The following is a 15,630-nucleotide window of genomic DNA, read 5'->3' as shown; positions in this document are numbered from 1 at the left end:
AAATATGAAATGTATATGCAAGTGGAGGTGTTTAAAGCAGTTGGTTTGGTGTAATATTAAGAAAAGTTTTCCTGGGCAGCCCCCGTGGCTCAGTGGTTTAGTGCCACCTTCAGCCTGGGGTGTGATCCTGGAGACCTGGGATCGAGTCCCACGTTGGGTTACCCGCATGGAGCCTATTTCTCCCTCTGCCTCTGTTTCTCTGCCATGAATAAATAAATAAAATCTTTAAAAGAAAAAAGAAAGAAAAAAGTTTTCCTTATCTCCTAGGTATTTAAAATATATTTTCTACTTTAATGATTTTACTTTATTATTTAAGAATTCTTAAAAATTTCTGAGAATTTACTGTGGTTCAGGAATCAGCATTTTCTCTTAAAGAGCCTTCTGGTAAATATTTTAGGCCTTGCAAGCTAAATGCAGTCTGTCGCCACCATCACCACTGCTTCTACTGCTTTTTCTTTCTCGTCATGCTCTCTTCCTCCCTTGTTCACTTTTCCTCTTTCTCCAGTTTTCTAATTCCCTTTTAAAAATATAAACCCCGGGGACCTTGGGTGGCTCGGCGGTTTAGCGCCTGACTTTGGCCCAGGGGTGCGATCTTGGGGTCCCAGGATTGAATCCTTCATCGGGCTTCCTGCATGGAGCCTGCTTCTCCCTCTGCCTGTGTCTCTGCCTCTCTCTCTCTGTGTGACTATCATAAATAAATAAAATTAAAAAAAATTTATAAAAAAAAATTAAAAAAAAAAAAAGAATGTGCTTTTAGCAAAATATCTGGACAGATCAAGAGCCAGCAGAGTGCAGTGGTCCTCAAACTTTTATGGCTCACAGAGGAAACCTAGGTGTTCTCTCACAGATCTTTAAACTTTGAAAAATTTCTAGATTTTTCAACTCTGTTTTTTGTTTTATTAGTTTAAGTTTTTAGTTGTAGTTAACATACAGTGTTATATTAGTTTCAGGTGTACAATATAGTAATTCAGCAATTCCATCTTTCACCTGGTGCTCATCACAAGTACACTATTTAATCTCCATCAACTCCATATTTTTAAAGAATATAATTTCCAGGAATTTGTTTATTTGAAAAAAATATTTATTTCTTGTGACCTCACGGTGTTATCTGAAATTTTCTTCTGTATTATCATTATGTTACGTTTATTTGGACATGAGCAATCAAAGCAACATAAATGTACTTTTTTTTACATATACACAGCAGACTTTAAAAACTTTTTAGTAACATATTTTGTAGAAGAAAATTTGTATCTTCATCAAATGTCAAAAGTTCATTTTCTAGCGTTAAAAATAGTTGGCAATCTAGCAATAATTTTGTCAAACTTTCTGTTTGAATTTTTTCAGTCTCAAAAATGGAACTATATTCTTGATACATTTTTATAGTCTGTTGTTTTGCAGTTTGATTAGTAAGAACAGAATGGATTTAGGATATCTCATTTTTCTCTGAAACTTTCTTATTTTTATCCATTGTAAATACTCTTTGTTATATCTGGGTCAAAGTTGTTTCAGCATGGATGTCACCTTACATGATTTTAGAGATTTCCTTCTTATGAACTTTTGGGGTGGCAAAGTTGATGTTCTCCTTGTAAGTCATCCTAGGATGTGAAGAATTCCCAAATGGGACTTTCTTAAAAGACTCAAAGCCTCAAACCTCAAGGTCAGCAAGAAAGCAATGAGTCTAGTTGGCTCTGTGGGTACTGGAGCTGTTGGGGGGGTCTTCCTTGCATTCCACTTCTGATCACCAAGTAATGTTACCCTTTAAAAACAAAGCTGCCTGTTATTTTACCAGCAAAAATGGGTTTATTTGGGAATAGCAGAGACTACAACCCAGGGCATGCATTCTACTGCAGAACCATAGGCAAGACCAAATATACTTTACTTTTACTTGTAAAAGTTTTGCCAAAGAAGTATGAGACATTAAATGAAACTTAATTAAAAATGAATGTATTAACAAGAAGGATGGGTCTTTTAAAATTAATTCATGTAGTTACAGGTGGATGTTATTTGTTAAGGTCAAATGTGTGTTCATTAATTCTCTTCCTCCTTTAAAATTTATAGATGTAGGTTCTGGGAAATCTTATTTACATAATGGAAATGTAAACATTTACATGTGTATAGTAGAAATGGAAGTTTTATTTTAACAGTATTAATCTTTAAGTTTCTTCTGAGTTACATCTTAAAAATCACACTGATTATCAGAAACTAATTTTAATATTTTCTCAGCAGTTTGAGGTGGTTCTTTTTGTGAAGTATACCAAAATGGTTTTGCCATTATTTATCATATGGATATATTAAGGGGTGCCTGGGTGGCTCAGTCATTTGAGTGTCTGACTCTTGGTTGTGGCTCAGGTCACAATTTCAAAGTCATGGGATTGACCGTTGTGTCAGGCTCTGTGCTCAGTGGGGACTCTGCTTGAGATTCTCTCCCCCCCGCCCCCCGCTTTCCCCTCACTCATGCTTCAGTGTGCATGTTCTTTCTTTCTCTCAAATAAATCTTTTAAAAAATGGACCTATTAATGTGTATCAGTTACCCTTTCACATAGAGAGATCTTCTTTTCTGGTAAATTCAGAGTAAGGAAAATAAAAATATTATTCATTTCATTAGGCTTTTACCAACCTAATATTTTTGATAAAATGTTTTTATCTTATCATAGGTTTTAAGTACATTTTAAATACATCAAAGCTTTGGAGCTATGGAAACTTTGCTCATTCAGTTTCTGGATCCAAACTGATTGGCAAAGATAGTTAATTTTATTTATTTTTAATTTTTTTTAGAGGGGAAGAGGGCAAAGGGAGAGAATTATCCCCAATAATTATCCCCAATATCATTTTAAACTAGTTATCAGCCAATCCTATTTTTTTTGTATGCCGTTATTTTATAGTTGTCTTTGTCTCCAAGACACATCATCTAACCTGAATTCTAAGATAGGCAGGATACAGACTTATCAGTCTGTTAACTATATGAAGTAGACCCTATTCACTTTCCATATTTCTTAGCCAAACTTTTTGTTGCAAATTCAGAACTTTGTACTTTCTTTGACAGTCATGAGATGGAAGAGGTGAGATCATAATGGGGAAAGTATTTCAAATTGTCTTTTACTTAGTACCTGTGGTAGAGGTTCCCAAGACCATCCTCAGGTTCGGTCTATCACTAAGGGGGCTCAAAGAACTCAGCATTTAGTTGTACTCGTGGCTAAGATTTATTATAGTGAAATAATACAAAATGAAATTAGCAACAAAAAGACAGCATCCAGCCAATCTGGTGGAAATGAGGTACATGCTTCTATGAGTCTTCTCCTATTGGAGTTTCAGAGGATGTGCTTAATTTCCCCAGCAATGAGTGTAACAAGTGTGAGGTGTCGTCTTATCAGGGGAATGAACTCTCTTGAACCTAACGAGTCAGAGTTTTAGATGGAGTGAAGGTAGGGGTTGTCATTTATAGTACCTATATAACTGAACACAAGTGTCTGAAATTCCAGACTCTCAGGTAGAAAGCAAGTATTTAGCAAACCAAATACAAAAGGCATAATAAGTCATTTTTATCATAGGAAAAGTTAGAGGAACAAATTCTTTACTATTCAAACTTTCTGTTTTTTTCTTTTTTTTTTTTTTTTAACCATTCAAATTTTCACATGACAACCAGGAGCCAGCCTTACAAACCAGCCATTCTGAGGATAAGAGAATGTTATGTTAGTCTTAACTACATTACCTCTTTTCTACACAATACACTGCGAGGTTTTATACCCCAGAACAATGTACCAGGGTAGTATTTGAGGCATGGGAGAAACAACTACCTTTGGTAAAGTAACAAAGTACCAATTAATAAAAAGCAAGTGGGAAAGGTGACCCTTTCTCAGGTAGATTGAATTTAAAGAAGAATACATCTAGCATGGTAGAACCTTGTACTTGAGTTTGAACTTCACTGGGATAGAAATTAGGAGCTTGGTGTCTGAAATCCTGGCTCTGGCTTCTTCCAACTCTGTGACTCCAGGCAAGGTTCTTAGCCTCCTCTATTTTTTGTATGGAGGCCTTGAGGTATTATCTGGCATCATAACTGTTCATTAAGAGTATGGTGGTGCTTTTGCTACTGCTGCTGTTACTGTTAGGAGAGTGAAATGAGAAACCAAAGTAAATAGCAAAGACAGTCAAGGTAGGACGTAATGGGTCTTTAACAAAAACTTTTGGTCACTTAATGGAGTAGAAAATAATAGGATTATAGATGGGAATTGAGAATGAACCTATTATCTATCAAGAGGTAAAGAGGAATAAAGGTGATCTCTACCCATTCTGTTTTCTTTAAGAGAAATGAACATTAGGAAGACTTTCAGATGATTGTATATGATGCTGCTCTAAATGTTTAAATAGCCTTTAAGTAAATTGTAGATTGTCATACAGTTTACTCTATGTAAGATATTCATTATATTTAGAATATAACTGATATGTAATTTTAGATAATGTACTTGGCCTTTCTCCTTTTTCCAGGAATTTTTAAGAGATATCTTCAATCTCCTATTTTTGTTGCCTAGTCTAAAAGACAGACAACAGCCAAAGTGCAAATCACATTCTTCAAGAGCTGCTGCTTATGATTTGTTAGTAGAGATGGTAAAAGGATCCGTTGAGAACTATAGGCTAATACACAACTGGGTTATGGCACAACACATGCAGTGTAAGCATACTTTTCCTTTTAATCTTTCTAAATTTTATGAGCAGGAAAGAGATTTTGGAGGGCATGGCTTAAAGAGAGATTTCACTATTCATACACTTTTAACATTATAAACTATCATTGTCAAGATGTTAAAAATGTAAATATTGATTTAAAAAAAGTGTAAAGGACTTTTTCTAGATATCCCAAGTATTGGAATTTTTTGATTGAATAATTTAGTGTCAAAATTAAATTTTGGCAGTCTTTTGAAATCTTAGAGCATGAACTAGTTTTTCTATGTGTTCTTACTAATTTATTTTTTGAATATTATTGACATGTTACATTAGTTTTAGGTTGTCATATATAACGTTTAATGTATATTGACTGAAGTAATGGAGAGTAGTGGCTGTTAGTAAAAGCAAAATACATTATGCTTCATAGTTTGTTTGGGGGGGGCATCTTTTCCTCCCTTTTTTTTCAGCAGCCCATGCACCTTATAAGTGGGACTACTGGCCCCATGAGGATGTTCGTGCTGAATGTAGATTTGTTGGCCTAACTAACCTTGGAGCTACTTGTTACTTGGCTTCTACTATTCAGCAACTTTATATGATACCTGAGGCAAGACAGGCTGTCTTCACTGCTAAGGTAAGTTTTCTTCACATTAAGTATTAAAACTATAAAAGAATTTTAAATTTTGTTAATAAATCTTGATTATTTCAATGTAAAACATTGAGAAAATAATTTAAGAATTTAAAAAATGACAGTATTTGATTACAGAGCTCGTAATATCTTAAATATTTTTACATTTCAATAGGTTACTCCTAACATAGTGTAATTTCTTTATTTCTCAGAGGAAAACACAGTTGTGGAATATGTACACTCAGTGTATACAATTAAAATGATATTTTCAGTAAAAATAAATATAAATTTTCCTACATAGAAAATAAGCAAAGTGTAAAACAAAGTAGAATATACCAGAATCATAACTTGTTTTATTTATATATTTATTTTTAAAGATTTTATTTATTTATTCATGAGAGATACAGAGAGAGAAAGAGGCAGAGACACAGGCAGAGGGAGAAGCAGGCTTCATGCAGGGAGGCCGATGTGGGACTCGATCCCGGGACTCCAGGATCACGCCCTGGGCCAAAGGCAGGTGCTAAACTGCTGAGCCACCCAGCGATCCCATAACTTGTTTTATTTTTTATCCCAAAGTAAATTTCACTGTGGGCTTAGTTTATTTGGGTAAGATCTACTTCATACTATTTTTCTTATTGTTTCTTGTTTATACTCTTTTTAACCATGGACTATTTTTTAGTTTGCTTTCTGCACGGCTTTTATAATTTCTTGGCAAACTTACTTTATGCTTGAACTTGGGTTTTTGTTTTCCTCCATTATGTCATCTTGATGTCCTAACTCCCTCCCCCCCCCAACCAAAAGTATTGCAATTCTTTATGTATTTTCAATGAATCTTTAATATGTTTAAGGTAGGCTTCAAATTGAATCTCCAAGTTACAATATAGTTATATTAATATTTTTAAGTTTTCTTCTGAGACTGATTATGCTTAGAAATAGTTGAATAATTGATTCATTTAGCATATGGAAATTTTTGTGTCTAGATTTGTGGCCCCATCTTCTTAATTTTATACAACTAGGGATGATCAGAGAGGCATAGTTTTAGTGATTTGTTTTTTCTGGCTAGCTGCTAACATGGCCATACTTGATTTCTTTTCTAAATATCAGTGATCACTGTTTAGCCATTAGCATTTTCAGAAATTAAAATGTAGCACCAAAAAAAAAAACAATTAAATGTGCTAATTAGGAGTAGGTTTCATAAACAGTATTTTTTGTTAGAAACTAAATTTAGACTTGTCTCTACATAAAAATTCTTAATAGAATTTGACATGACTTTGGAAAGTACTCTAGTCAAATGCACACTTGATTATTTACTTGAATACATTAGTTATTTTTATTTCCTTTTCTGATGTTCATAGAAAATTTAAAAGAAGCTGCGTGTATTTTAATTGTGGTAAAATATACCCAACTAGAATTAACCATCTTTTTTTTTTTTTTTTTTTTTTTTTTTTAGAATTAACCATCTTAACTGTGTATAAGTGTATAGTTCTGTGGTAGTTAGTACACTGACACATTACCATCAATCTCAAAAATATTTTCACTTCCCCCAACTGAAACTGTACCCATGAAATACTTCCTATTCTCCATTCCCCCAAACCTCATGCAACTACGTTCTACTACTTGTCTGCATGATTTTGACTATGCTAGGTACCTCATTTTTAAGTGGAATCCTACAATCTTAGCATAGTGTCTTCAGGGTTCACCCTTGTGTCACATATCAGAATTTCCTTCCTTTTTAAAGGCTGAATAATATTCCATTATATGATCTGTTCCACATTTTATTTATCCATTCATCTGTCATTGGACACTTCTCGGTTGCTTATATCTTTTGGTTATTCTAGATAATGCTTCCATGAACACGAGTGTCCCAAGTATCCATTTGAGTTTTTGTTTTCACTTCTGTATATATACCCAGAAGTGGAATTACTGGATTATATGGGAGTTCTGTGTTTAAATTTTTGAGACCTCACCATGCCAGTTTTCTACAGTGGCTATGCCATTTTACATTCCTGCCAGCAGCGCACAAAGGTACCAATTTATTCACAACCCTGCTGACACTTATTTTCTGTTTTTTGACAATAGCCATCCTAATGGATGCAAACATGTATTTCTTTAAGTAGAAAATACATATGTGGAGTATATATTTGGAACTTATACATTAAGTAAAATAAAACATTCTTGCTTTTTCTTAATTTAGAAGTCAGTCACTTCTGTTCTTCAGCCAACAACTCATTCTCTAGCAATGAAAATATAAATCCAGGTCTTTATTCCTGAGCATTTTTGTTTTTTATGTATAGTTTACATGTATCAGTTCTGTTACGTGTTGGAAAATGTTTTGTGTGACTTTTAATCTCATGGAGTATTAAGCCTCCCATATTTCGGAAATATTACTACAGTTGTTTTCTCAATTTTGTTGATTACTTTTACTCAGTTCCTGTTGTACATAATCTAGTTACTGCAAAATTATATGATATGTTGAATAGATTCCTATTTCAGTGTCCTTATGTCCTCAGTTCGATTATAAGCTCTTAAATAGCAGACCACATTACTGAACACTCCTCACAAAATTGACACTACTGTAATACTTCTGGCATAGAGAAGCTTATTATTCCATGAGACTGTCAGAGCTTATTCACAATTTTGACAGGTAGTAGTTTGTAGTAAGGGTCGTATTTCATAGTTTTTAAAAAAAAAAAAATATTTGGATGAGCTGGACTATATCTAATAAGTGCCTGTAAGGATGGTGTTCAGGACTAAGCCTCTAGTGAACGGATCTAGTTAGATACCTAAATCTCAGTTAATGATATTTGAATATTTGGGGTTTTCAGGCATCTTGGCCAGTAATTTTTCTACAGTATTAAGGATATACTACTGTTATAGAAAAAAATAAAGGTATGACTAGGTGATGGAGAGATGTCATTTATTATTAGAGCAATTTTCTTAATGTATGAATTTATTTGTAGAAAATATCTCTGTTGCACACATATGATGTTTTCTGTTCTTGCACAGTTACTAATTTGTGAAAACAGTATTGCACCAAATGAGCTTTGATCTGAAAGCAATTTTTTTAAAAGATTTCTTTATTCAGTTTTCTTTATAATAGTGATGGCTATATTTATATCATAATACTTCAATTTTTAAAATGCTAAATTGAATAGACTTTTTTACATAGAGCTAAAAGAATGAAAACAGATACGGTATTAAGCACATTTTAACACTTTCTTCGTTAGAATGTCTTATTTGCTACCATCAGTATGTTATAATGGAACATTTCTCTTAATTTCCAGTATTCAGAAGATATGAAGCACAAGACCACTCTTCTGGAGCTTCAAAAAATGTTTACATATTTAATGGTATGTTTGACAACTATATATGGAAAACTAATTAGCTATAACCTACATAAGCTGCAGACATTAAATGAAGTTCATTTGTATTAGATTTGCCCTTAACTATCTACTCTTATTTTTCAAATTGAATTTGTCAGTTATTGGTGTTGTCAAAGTGACTTTTAGTAGTCGTATGTCAGTCACCTGTGTGATGACTGTTAATTTATCCTTTAAAGAACTTTTTGTATCTGGTCTCTTCCCCTCCACCCCCCCGTAGAGTTTTCTTTTTTTTTTTTTTTTTTTTTAATTTTTTATTTATTTATGATAGTCACAGAGAGAGAGAGGCAGAGACACAGGCGGAGGGAGAAGCAGGCTCCATGCACCGGGAGCCTGATGTGGGATTCGATCCCGGGTCTCCAGGATCGCGCCCTGGGCCAAAGGCAGGCGCCAAACCGCTGCGCCACCCAGGGATCCCCCCGTAGAGTTTTCTGATTGATTTCTCTTTGTTCCTCTTAATTCCCACCCCCAAAACTATAAAAGTAATCAATCTTAAAAAATTAACAAATCTTACAATATTATTCCCCTGCTTAAAACACTTCAGTAATTTTTTACTACGAACAAAATAGTATTCAGTTTGATCAGCATGGCACATATCTTCTGATTTTGCCCCTTTTGTTTAACCCCCCTCCCTTTTTTTTAAGTTTTCTCAGTACCTAATGTGGGGCTCAAGCCCACAGCCCCGAGACTAAGGCAGCCAGGTTCCCCTTCAACCTCTTCTCTTACTCCTTCCTATACCAGCCTCATCCTGTAGCAGGTATCCTCTCTTGGAAGCCCATCATCACTGTTGCTTCATCACTTGTGCAGCTGTTTCCTTAGCACCTTCTACCTGCAGCACTCTTTCCTTAGCACTTTTCTCCCTTTTCTTCTTATTGTCATCTTTCCCAAAGCAACTTGTTTTTCAGCTCCTCTAAGAGCTCCTCTAAGAAAACTGTAATTCTACAACTCTGTCTCATACCTGCCACTTGTAGTGAAAGTTGCTAGTCTTACCTGTTAGAATCCTGAGGACCGAGATTATATTGTTTATTCCTGTGTTTTTCAACTTCTGACACTAAGGATTCAGTAAATGAAATTTTTAACAAAATGAAAAGATTCACTAGTCATTCAGGGATTGCAGTTGTTTTGGGGGAGGGGAGAAGTAGAAGGGAGAGGGAAAGAGACAATCTTAAGAAGGCTTCATGCCCAGCACAGAGCCTGATCTGGGCTCAGTGTCACAACTCAGAGATCATGACCTAAGCTGAAATCAAGAGTCAGATGCTTAACCGACTGAGTCATGCAGGCACTCTTCATCCCGCTTTTAATCTCCATTTAACACAGTTGGAACATGCCATCTGAACTGACAAAACAGAAGAGTGTTTTAAACTACTCTTAAGAACTACTAAAGTTCAGGCGTACCCGGGTGGCTCAGTTTGTTAAGCATCTGCCTTCAGCTCATGATCCTGGGGTTCTGGGATTGAGCCCCACGTCAGGCACCCTGCTCAGCAGAGAGTCTGCTTCTCCCTGTCCCTCTGACCCTCCCTGCCTGCTGGTGCTCTCCACTTGTGCACTCACTCTCCCTCAAATGAATTAAAAATAAATAAATAAATAAAAACCTACTAAAGTTGAGTCTGTAGGAAAATTTATTTAACCCACAAAATATTAGTATTTTATGTTTGATAGTACAGATATGTATCTCTTGAGTCCCAGACTCCTTCATAGAAATTATTAGATTTAAAAAAACACAGACTTCATAATTAAGCATCTTTGGGCACCAAGACTATTAAACTGAAAATGCCATGAAAATCATACAAAATGAAATCGAAAAGAGTGGTTGCTTTGTAGATTTACTCTGTTTTGTTGTTTTGTTATTTATTCAAGAACCTTGTGATAATGTTCTCTTTTTTTTGAGATGTAGATTTGTTTCTCCCCCTTTTCCTTTGCAGGAGAGTGAATGCAAAGCATATAATCCTAGACCCTTTTGTAAAACATACACCATGGATAAGCAGCCTCTGAATACTGGGGAGCAAAAAGATATGACCGAATTTTTTACTGATCTCATTACTAAAATTGAAGAAATGTCTCCAGAACTGGTTAGTACCAGAATACTGATGTTACTTTGAAATCTGTACAGACCTGCCCAATTTTAATTACTCACTTTTGTTTGTTTTTAAAGAAAAATACCGTCAAAAGTTTGTTTGGAGGTGTAATTACAAACAATGTTGTGTCCTTGGTAAGTATTGTATCTATTCTTTACTTTTGGAAATCTTAATGTATATTTTAGCTTATTATAATAAATTACTGATATTTGATTGTTGATTGACCAGGATTGTGAACATGTTAGTCAGACTGCTGAAGAGTTCTATACTGTGAGGTGCCAAGTGGCTGATATGAAGAACATTTATGTAAGTAACATTGTATATGTTGTTTAGACTGTTTCTGCTTCTAGATACTTGTATACGGCAGTTTTATGTTTGTCATCTCAATAGAAAATTAACTTTCATGTTTTCATCTATTCTTCTAGCTATGCAGATCAAATAAGAATTAAAAGTAGACCACAAAGCTGATTTTTCCCCCCTAAGTTGAAATGTTTAGTACAATTTTTATCTTTTGAAAAATTGTACTTTTGAAAAACTTAGTAAAATTCATGGAGCATCTTGTCAGTTTTGGGGGGGATTTTTTTCATGCTAAAATTCAGAATTTTGTTATTAAAAAGTTTCTTTTCCTCTGTGCATCCTGCCCAAATGATAATTACTACTTTTTGTAATTTTGCCTACTGTAAACAATAATATGAAACCTTAAAATCTGATTTAATACACAGGAATCTCTTGATGAAGTAACTATTAAAGACACTTTAGAAGGTGACAACATGTATACTTGTTCTCATTGTGGGAAAAAAGTACGAGCTGAAAAAAGGTACGCTTTTTGAAATGTAATATTTACCATTTTGATACATCGTCAAATGGAAGTAAAATACAAGCAATGAATTCATGTTAAACTTTTATAAAAATTATGTGATTAAGGTTAGGGTCAGCTGCTTGGAGCTTATGCTTTTTTTTTTTTAAAGATTTTATTTATATTGAGTGCAAGCAGGGGCAGGGTGGGAGGCAGAGGGAGAGACAGAATCTCAAGCGGACTCCACACTGAGCACAGAGCCTGATGAGGGGCTCAGTTCCCCCAACTAGATCATGAGCTGAAATCAAGAGTCAGTTGCTTTACTGACTGAACCACCCAGGTGCCCTGAAACTTATTCTTGTATGGCAACATTTCATTCAATTATTCAAGTATACTTTGAAGTTCTTTAAATTTTTCCAAATTTTTGTGTCCTTTTAATTATTTACCAAGGTAATATTTATCAAGGTCTGATTGCTTTAGCCCTTTGCTGTGCACTTAGTGAATCATGATAAAAGGTCTCCTCATGAACTGGAGAGATCCTTCTCTGAAGTGGGATATTATTTTTCTTGAGAGCCAACCATAAGATGGCCAGTTTAGGACAGAGTAGTTGAGTAAAGAGGTTTCAATTCTATAACTGAATGTTGAATGGCAAGTAGAAATTGGATTAAGAAGGGAGCATCATATCCAGTTATTAAGAACAAAGGCAGAGAAATAGAAATGACCTTGTATGTGCAAAAAGCCTGCATTGACCAGTAATAGAAAATATGATTGATTGGTAATACGCAATGACATAAGATGATTAACATCTAGATTTTGGGGGCAGCCCCGGTGGCTCAGTGGTTTAGCGCCACCTACAGCTCAGGGTGTGATCCTGGAGACCCCGGATTGAGTCCCACGTTGGGCTCCCTGCATGGAGCCTGCTTCTCCCTCTGCCTGTGTCTCTGCCCCCCCCCCTCTCTCTCTCCCCCCCCCGTGTATTCTCATGAATAAATAAATGAAATCTTTAAAAAAAAAATCTAGATTTTGGGATTATTTGCATAATTGGTTGACATCATTTGAATATCTGCCTGAGAAAGAACCCCTTGTAAAGGGCTGATTATGAGACTTAAGTCAACCTAAAAGTACAGAAGAAAAAGTGACAGAATTGAAGGTAGGAAAGAAAGAAAAAGTGACAATTGAAAGTAGGAAAGAAAGAAAAAGTGACAATTGAAGGTAGGAAAGAAAGAAAATCATTACCATCATAGGATGGTAATGTAGAAATTAGGAAGAGCATCTCCCGAACAGGATCTCTTCCTAATTTCTACATTACTGAAGATTACCTTCCTAATTTCTACATTACCGAAGATTACCTCTCCCAAAGAGGGTATTCAATTGACGAAGTCCACAAAAAAGAGGGAAAATGACAGCTGAGAAAAAGCATTGGGTTTTGCAAAAAGAGTTTTGTGGAATGTTTTTTTCAGGTTGTAGCAATAGAAGCGTTGTCAGGGTATAGGCCTCAAGTTTAGATCATTAACTTTAGAAGTTTGGCAATAAAAAAACAGTAAGGAAAATGGAACCTAGAAAGGGCTTAAGGATCAAGCAGGACTTTTCTGGATAGATCTAAGCATGTTGGAAGACAGAAAATGAAAAGCCAGCTCTTAAAATACTTAATAGATTTTTTCAGGGAAATCTGCACTGATAGGAATACTATTTTTTCTCAGTCTCCAGATGTCAAGTTGGTTGCAAGAGAGAAAAGTTACACGGTAGACATACTTAAGTGAAAGCATAACTGTGCAAGCAGTTACAGGGATAAGACAGGCTCATCCAATGAGAATTGGGTTAGGGTATGAGTTAAGACACAAAGTTTGTTACTGTGGAGGGGGGAATAGTGAGGAATCAATAAAAGATAATTAATAAACTCTGGCATTTTCTTTTGAGAATGTCTTTTTAGTTGAAAGAAATAAGCTTCTGAAAATATCTGTCATTTTTTATAAATTCCTACTTCTTGAGATATTCCCTGTTTTGGCTAATACAATTCTGCTGTTTTCTGAAGTACTCTCATTTTTCAGGCAAAGTATTACTCGGTCCTTTTATATTTTTCCCATACTTTTGAATATCTATGATAACATAGTAAGTGGTCACAACAGAAAGGAGCTTAAGGATCATCTTTTGCTTTATCTTCAAACCTCTGTTTTTCTGTTTATTCATTCTTTACTGAGTAGTTCTACCACCATAACATCAGTCTTAAGATTCTTAATTCAACTGAGCTGAATCAGAATGTTGTGCTTTGTTCAACCAACTGTGACTTCTGTGTCTTATAGATTAAATAAGTCTGTAACATAACTCTCGTCTCTTTAGTTCCATTACATCATTTATCCTCTAAATCTTGCATGGTTTCATGGACCACCATAAGTCCTTTAGTGACTTAACTCAGGATGCAGTTCATACACTGATATTGCACAGAAGGCCCTTCATCATTTGAGTCCTTTGTACTTACCTAACAGCATATTTTGCCAATCTCCCAAATAATTGGTAATGATGGATTTTTAGACTTAATTTCTCTGCTTATGAAATGCTTTCCCTACCTTCTTTATCTCTTTAAATTCCTTATTTTTTTATTTTTTTAAATATTTTTTAAGATTTTATTTATTTATTAATGAGAGACAGAGAGAGAGAGAGAGAGAGAGAGAGAGAGGCAGAGACACAGGCAGAGGGAGAAGCAGGCTCCATGCAGAGAGCCTGACATGGGACTCGATCCTGGGTCTCCAGGATCACACCCTGGGCTGAAGGCGGCGCTAAACCGCGGAGCACCAGGGCTGCCCTCCTAATTTTTTTTTAAACTAAGCTCTCTTAAAGAGATTCTCTTTAAATTCTAAGATTTCAGAATCTCTAGAATCCTAAGTTGAGTGAAGAATTTGAAGAAATCAAATTCACATTTTTCATGAATCCAAACTTCTGTATATGTTTAAACTAAAATTTTGGTTTGTTTTAATTTGAACTACCAGGGCCCCTGGGTGGCTCAGTAGTTGAGCATCTGCCTTTGGCTCAGGTCATTACTCTGGGTCCTGGGATCAAGTCCCACATCAGGCTTCTCACAGGGAGCCTGCTTCTCTCCCTGCCTCTCTCTCTCTCTGTATCTCTCATGAATAAATAAATAAAAATCTTAAAAAAAAAAAAAAAGGAATTAAGCTCAGAAGTTAAGTAACTTGTTGAGGATCATACATCTGGTAAATGATACAAGTAAACTTTGCAATTCTAACTTATAAAAATAATTCAATTCCTATTTAAGATGGAAAAGAAAATTTTGAACCAAAGACATCATCCTTACCTTTGAAGTTTATGCTTCCATAGCACCTTTACATATATATCTTCATGGAATTTACCACAGCATGCTGTAAATTTATAATTTTCATACTTAGACACAGGAAAACCCTTTCAGAATGAAAAAAGACATGTAAGAGGTAGATATAGGTATAGATGTATTTAATAAGAGCATGATTTAAAATACTATTTATTATTTACTCTGAGTTGAATACTGAAATACGTATGGTATAAATGTAAGTGACACCAGATAAAGTACTTTTAGAAGAGATTTTTAAGGTGTTTTTTGTTTTGTTTCTTTCCTGTCTTTCAGGGCGTGTTTTAAGAAATTGCCTCGCATTCTAAGTTTTAATACTATGAGGTATACATTTAATATGGTAACAATGATGAAAGAGAAAGTGAACACACACTTTTCCTTCCCATTACGTTTGGATATGACACCCTATACAGAAGATTTTCTAATGGGAAAGAGTGATAGGAAAGAAGGTAATTTTTTTTTATCTCATTCTCTTGCCTGTATTATTAGACAGTCATAATTATGAAATAACCAGCTATACATTTAATAAAATGAATTTGAATTTTAGAAAGGAGAATGTATTTAAATACAGTATGGCACGTTCCGTCATTTCATTAGTAGATATTTAGCATTTATAGAACTATGTTCTAGGCACTCTTCTAGGCATTAGGGACATGGCAATGAACAAGATAAAAAACGGTTCCTTATCTCACAGAACATAAGCCTAATTAGGCAAGTTTTATTGAACAAGGAATTACAAACAGGATGTATGTCATTAGATT

At 34.8% G+C, this 15,630-nt stretch overlaps 1 protein-coding gene across 4 annotated transcripts in view; it reads left to right on the top strand.

The window, feature by feature from the left end:
- The window catches only part of USP34 (ubiquitin specific peptidase 34), a 246,821-nt gene that overhangs the window by 179,397 nt on the left and 51,794 nt on the right, over nt 1-15,630 (top strand). For all 4 annotated transcript variants that reach the window (XR_005987998.1, XM_041756567.1, XM_041756568.1 and 1 more), the window contains 8 exons: nt 4,483-4,666; nt 5,127-5,287; nt 8,566-8,631; nt 10,584-10,730; nt 10,814-10,870; nt 10,965-11,042; nt 11,459-11,553; nt 15,146-15,318. Coding sequence is in view for 3 of the 4 variants with exons in the window: in XM_041756567.1 (XP_041612501.1) it covers nt 4,483-4,666; nt 5,127-5,287; nt 8,566-8,631; nt 10,584-10,730; nt 10,814-10,870; nt 10,965-11,042; nt 11,459-11,553; nt 15,146-15,318 (961 nt within the window). In the remaining variant the exon portion in view is untranslated. The remainder of the gene's footprint in view (nt 1-4,482; nt 4,667-5,126; nt 5,288-8,565; nt 8,632-10,583; nt 10,731-10,813; nt 10,871-10,964; nt 11,043-11,458; nt 11,554-15,145; nt 15,319-15,630) is intronic.

Source organism: Vulpes lagopus, chromosome 5 (assembly GCF_018345385.1).
Source record: "Vulpes lagopus strain Blue_001 chromosome 5, ASM1834538v1, whole genome shotgun sequence".
Lineage (NCBI taxonomy): Eukaryota > Metazoa > Chordata > Mammalia > Carnivora > Canidae > Vulpes > Vulpes lagopus.
The sequence above is the reverse complement of the archived record's forward strand: the minus strand, read 5'-3'. Positions and strand labels throughout refer to the sequence as shown.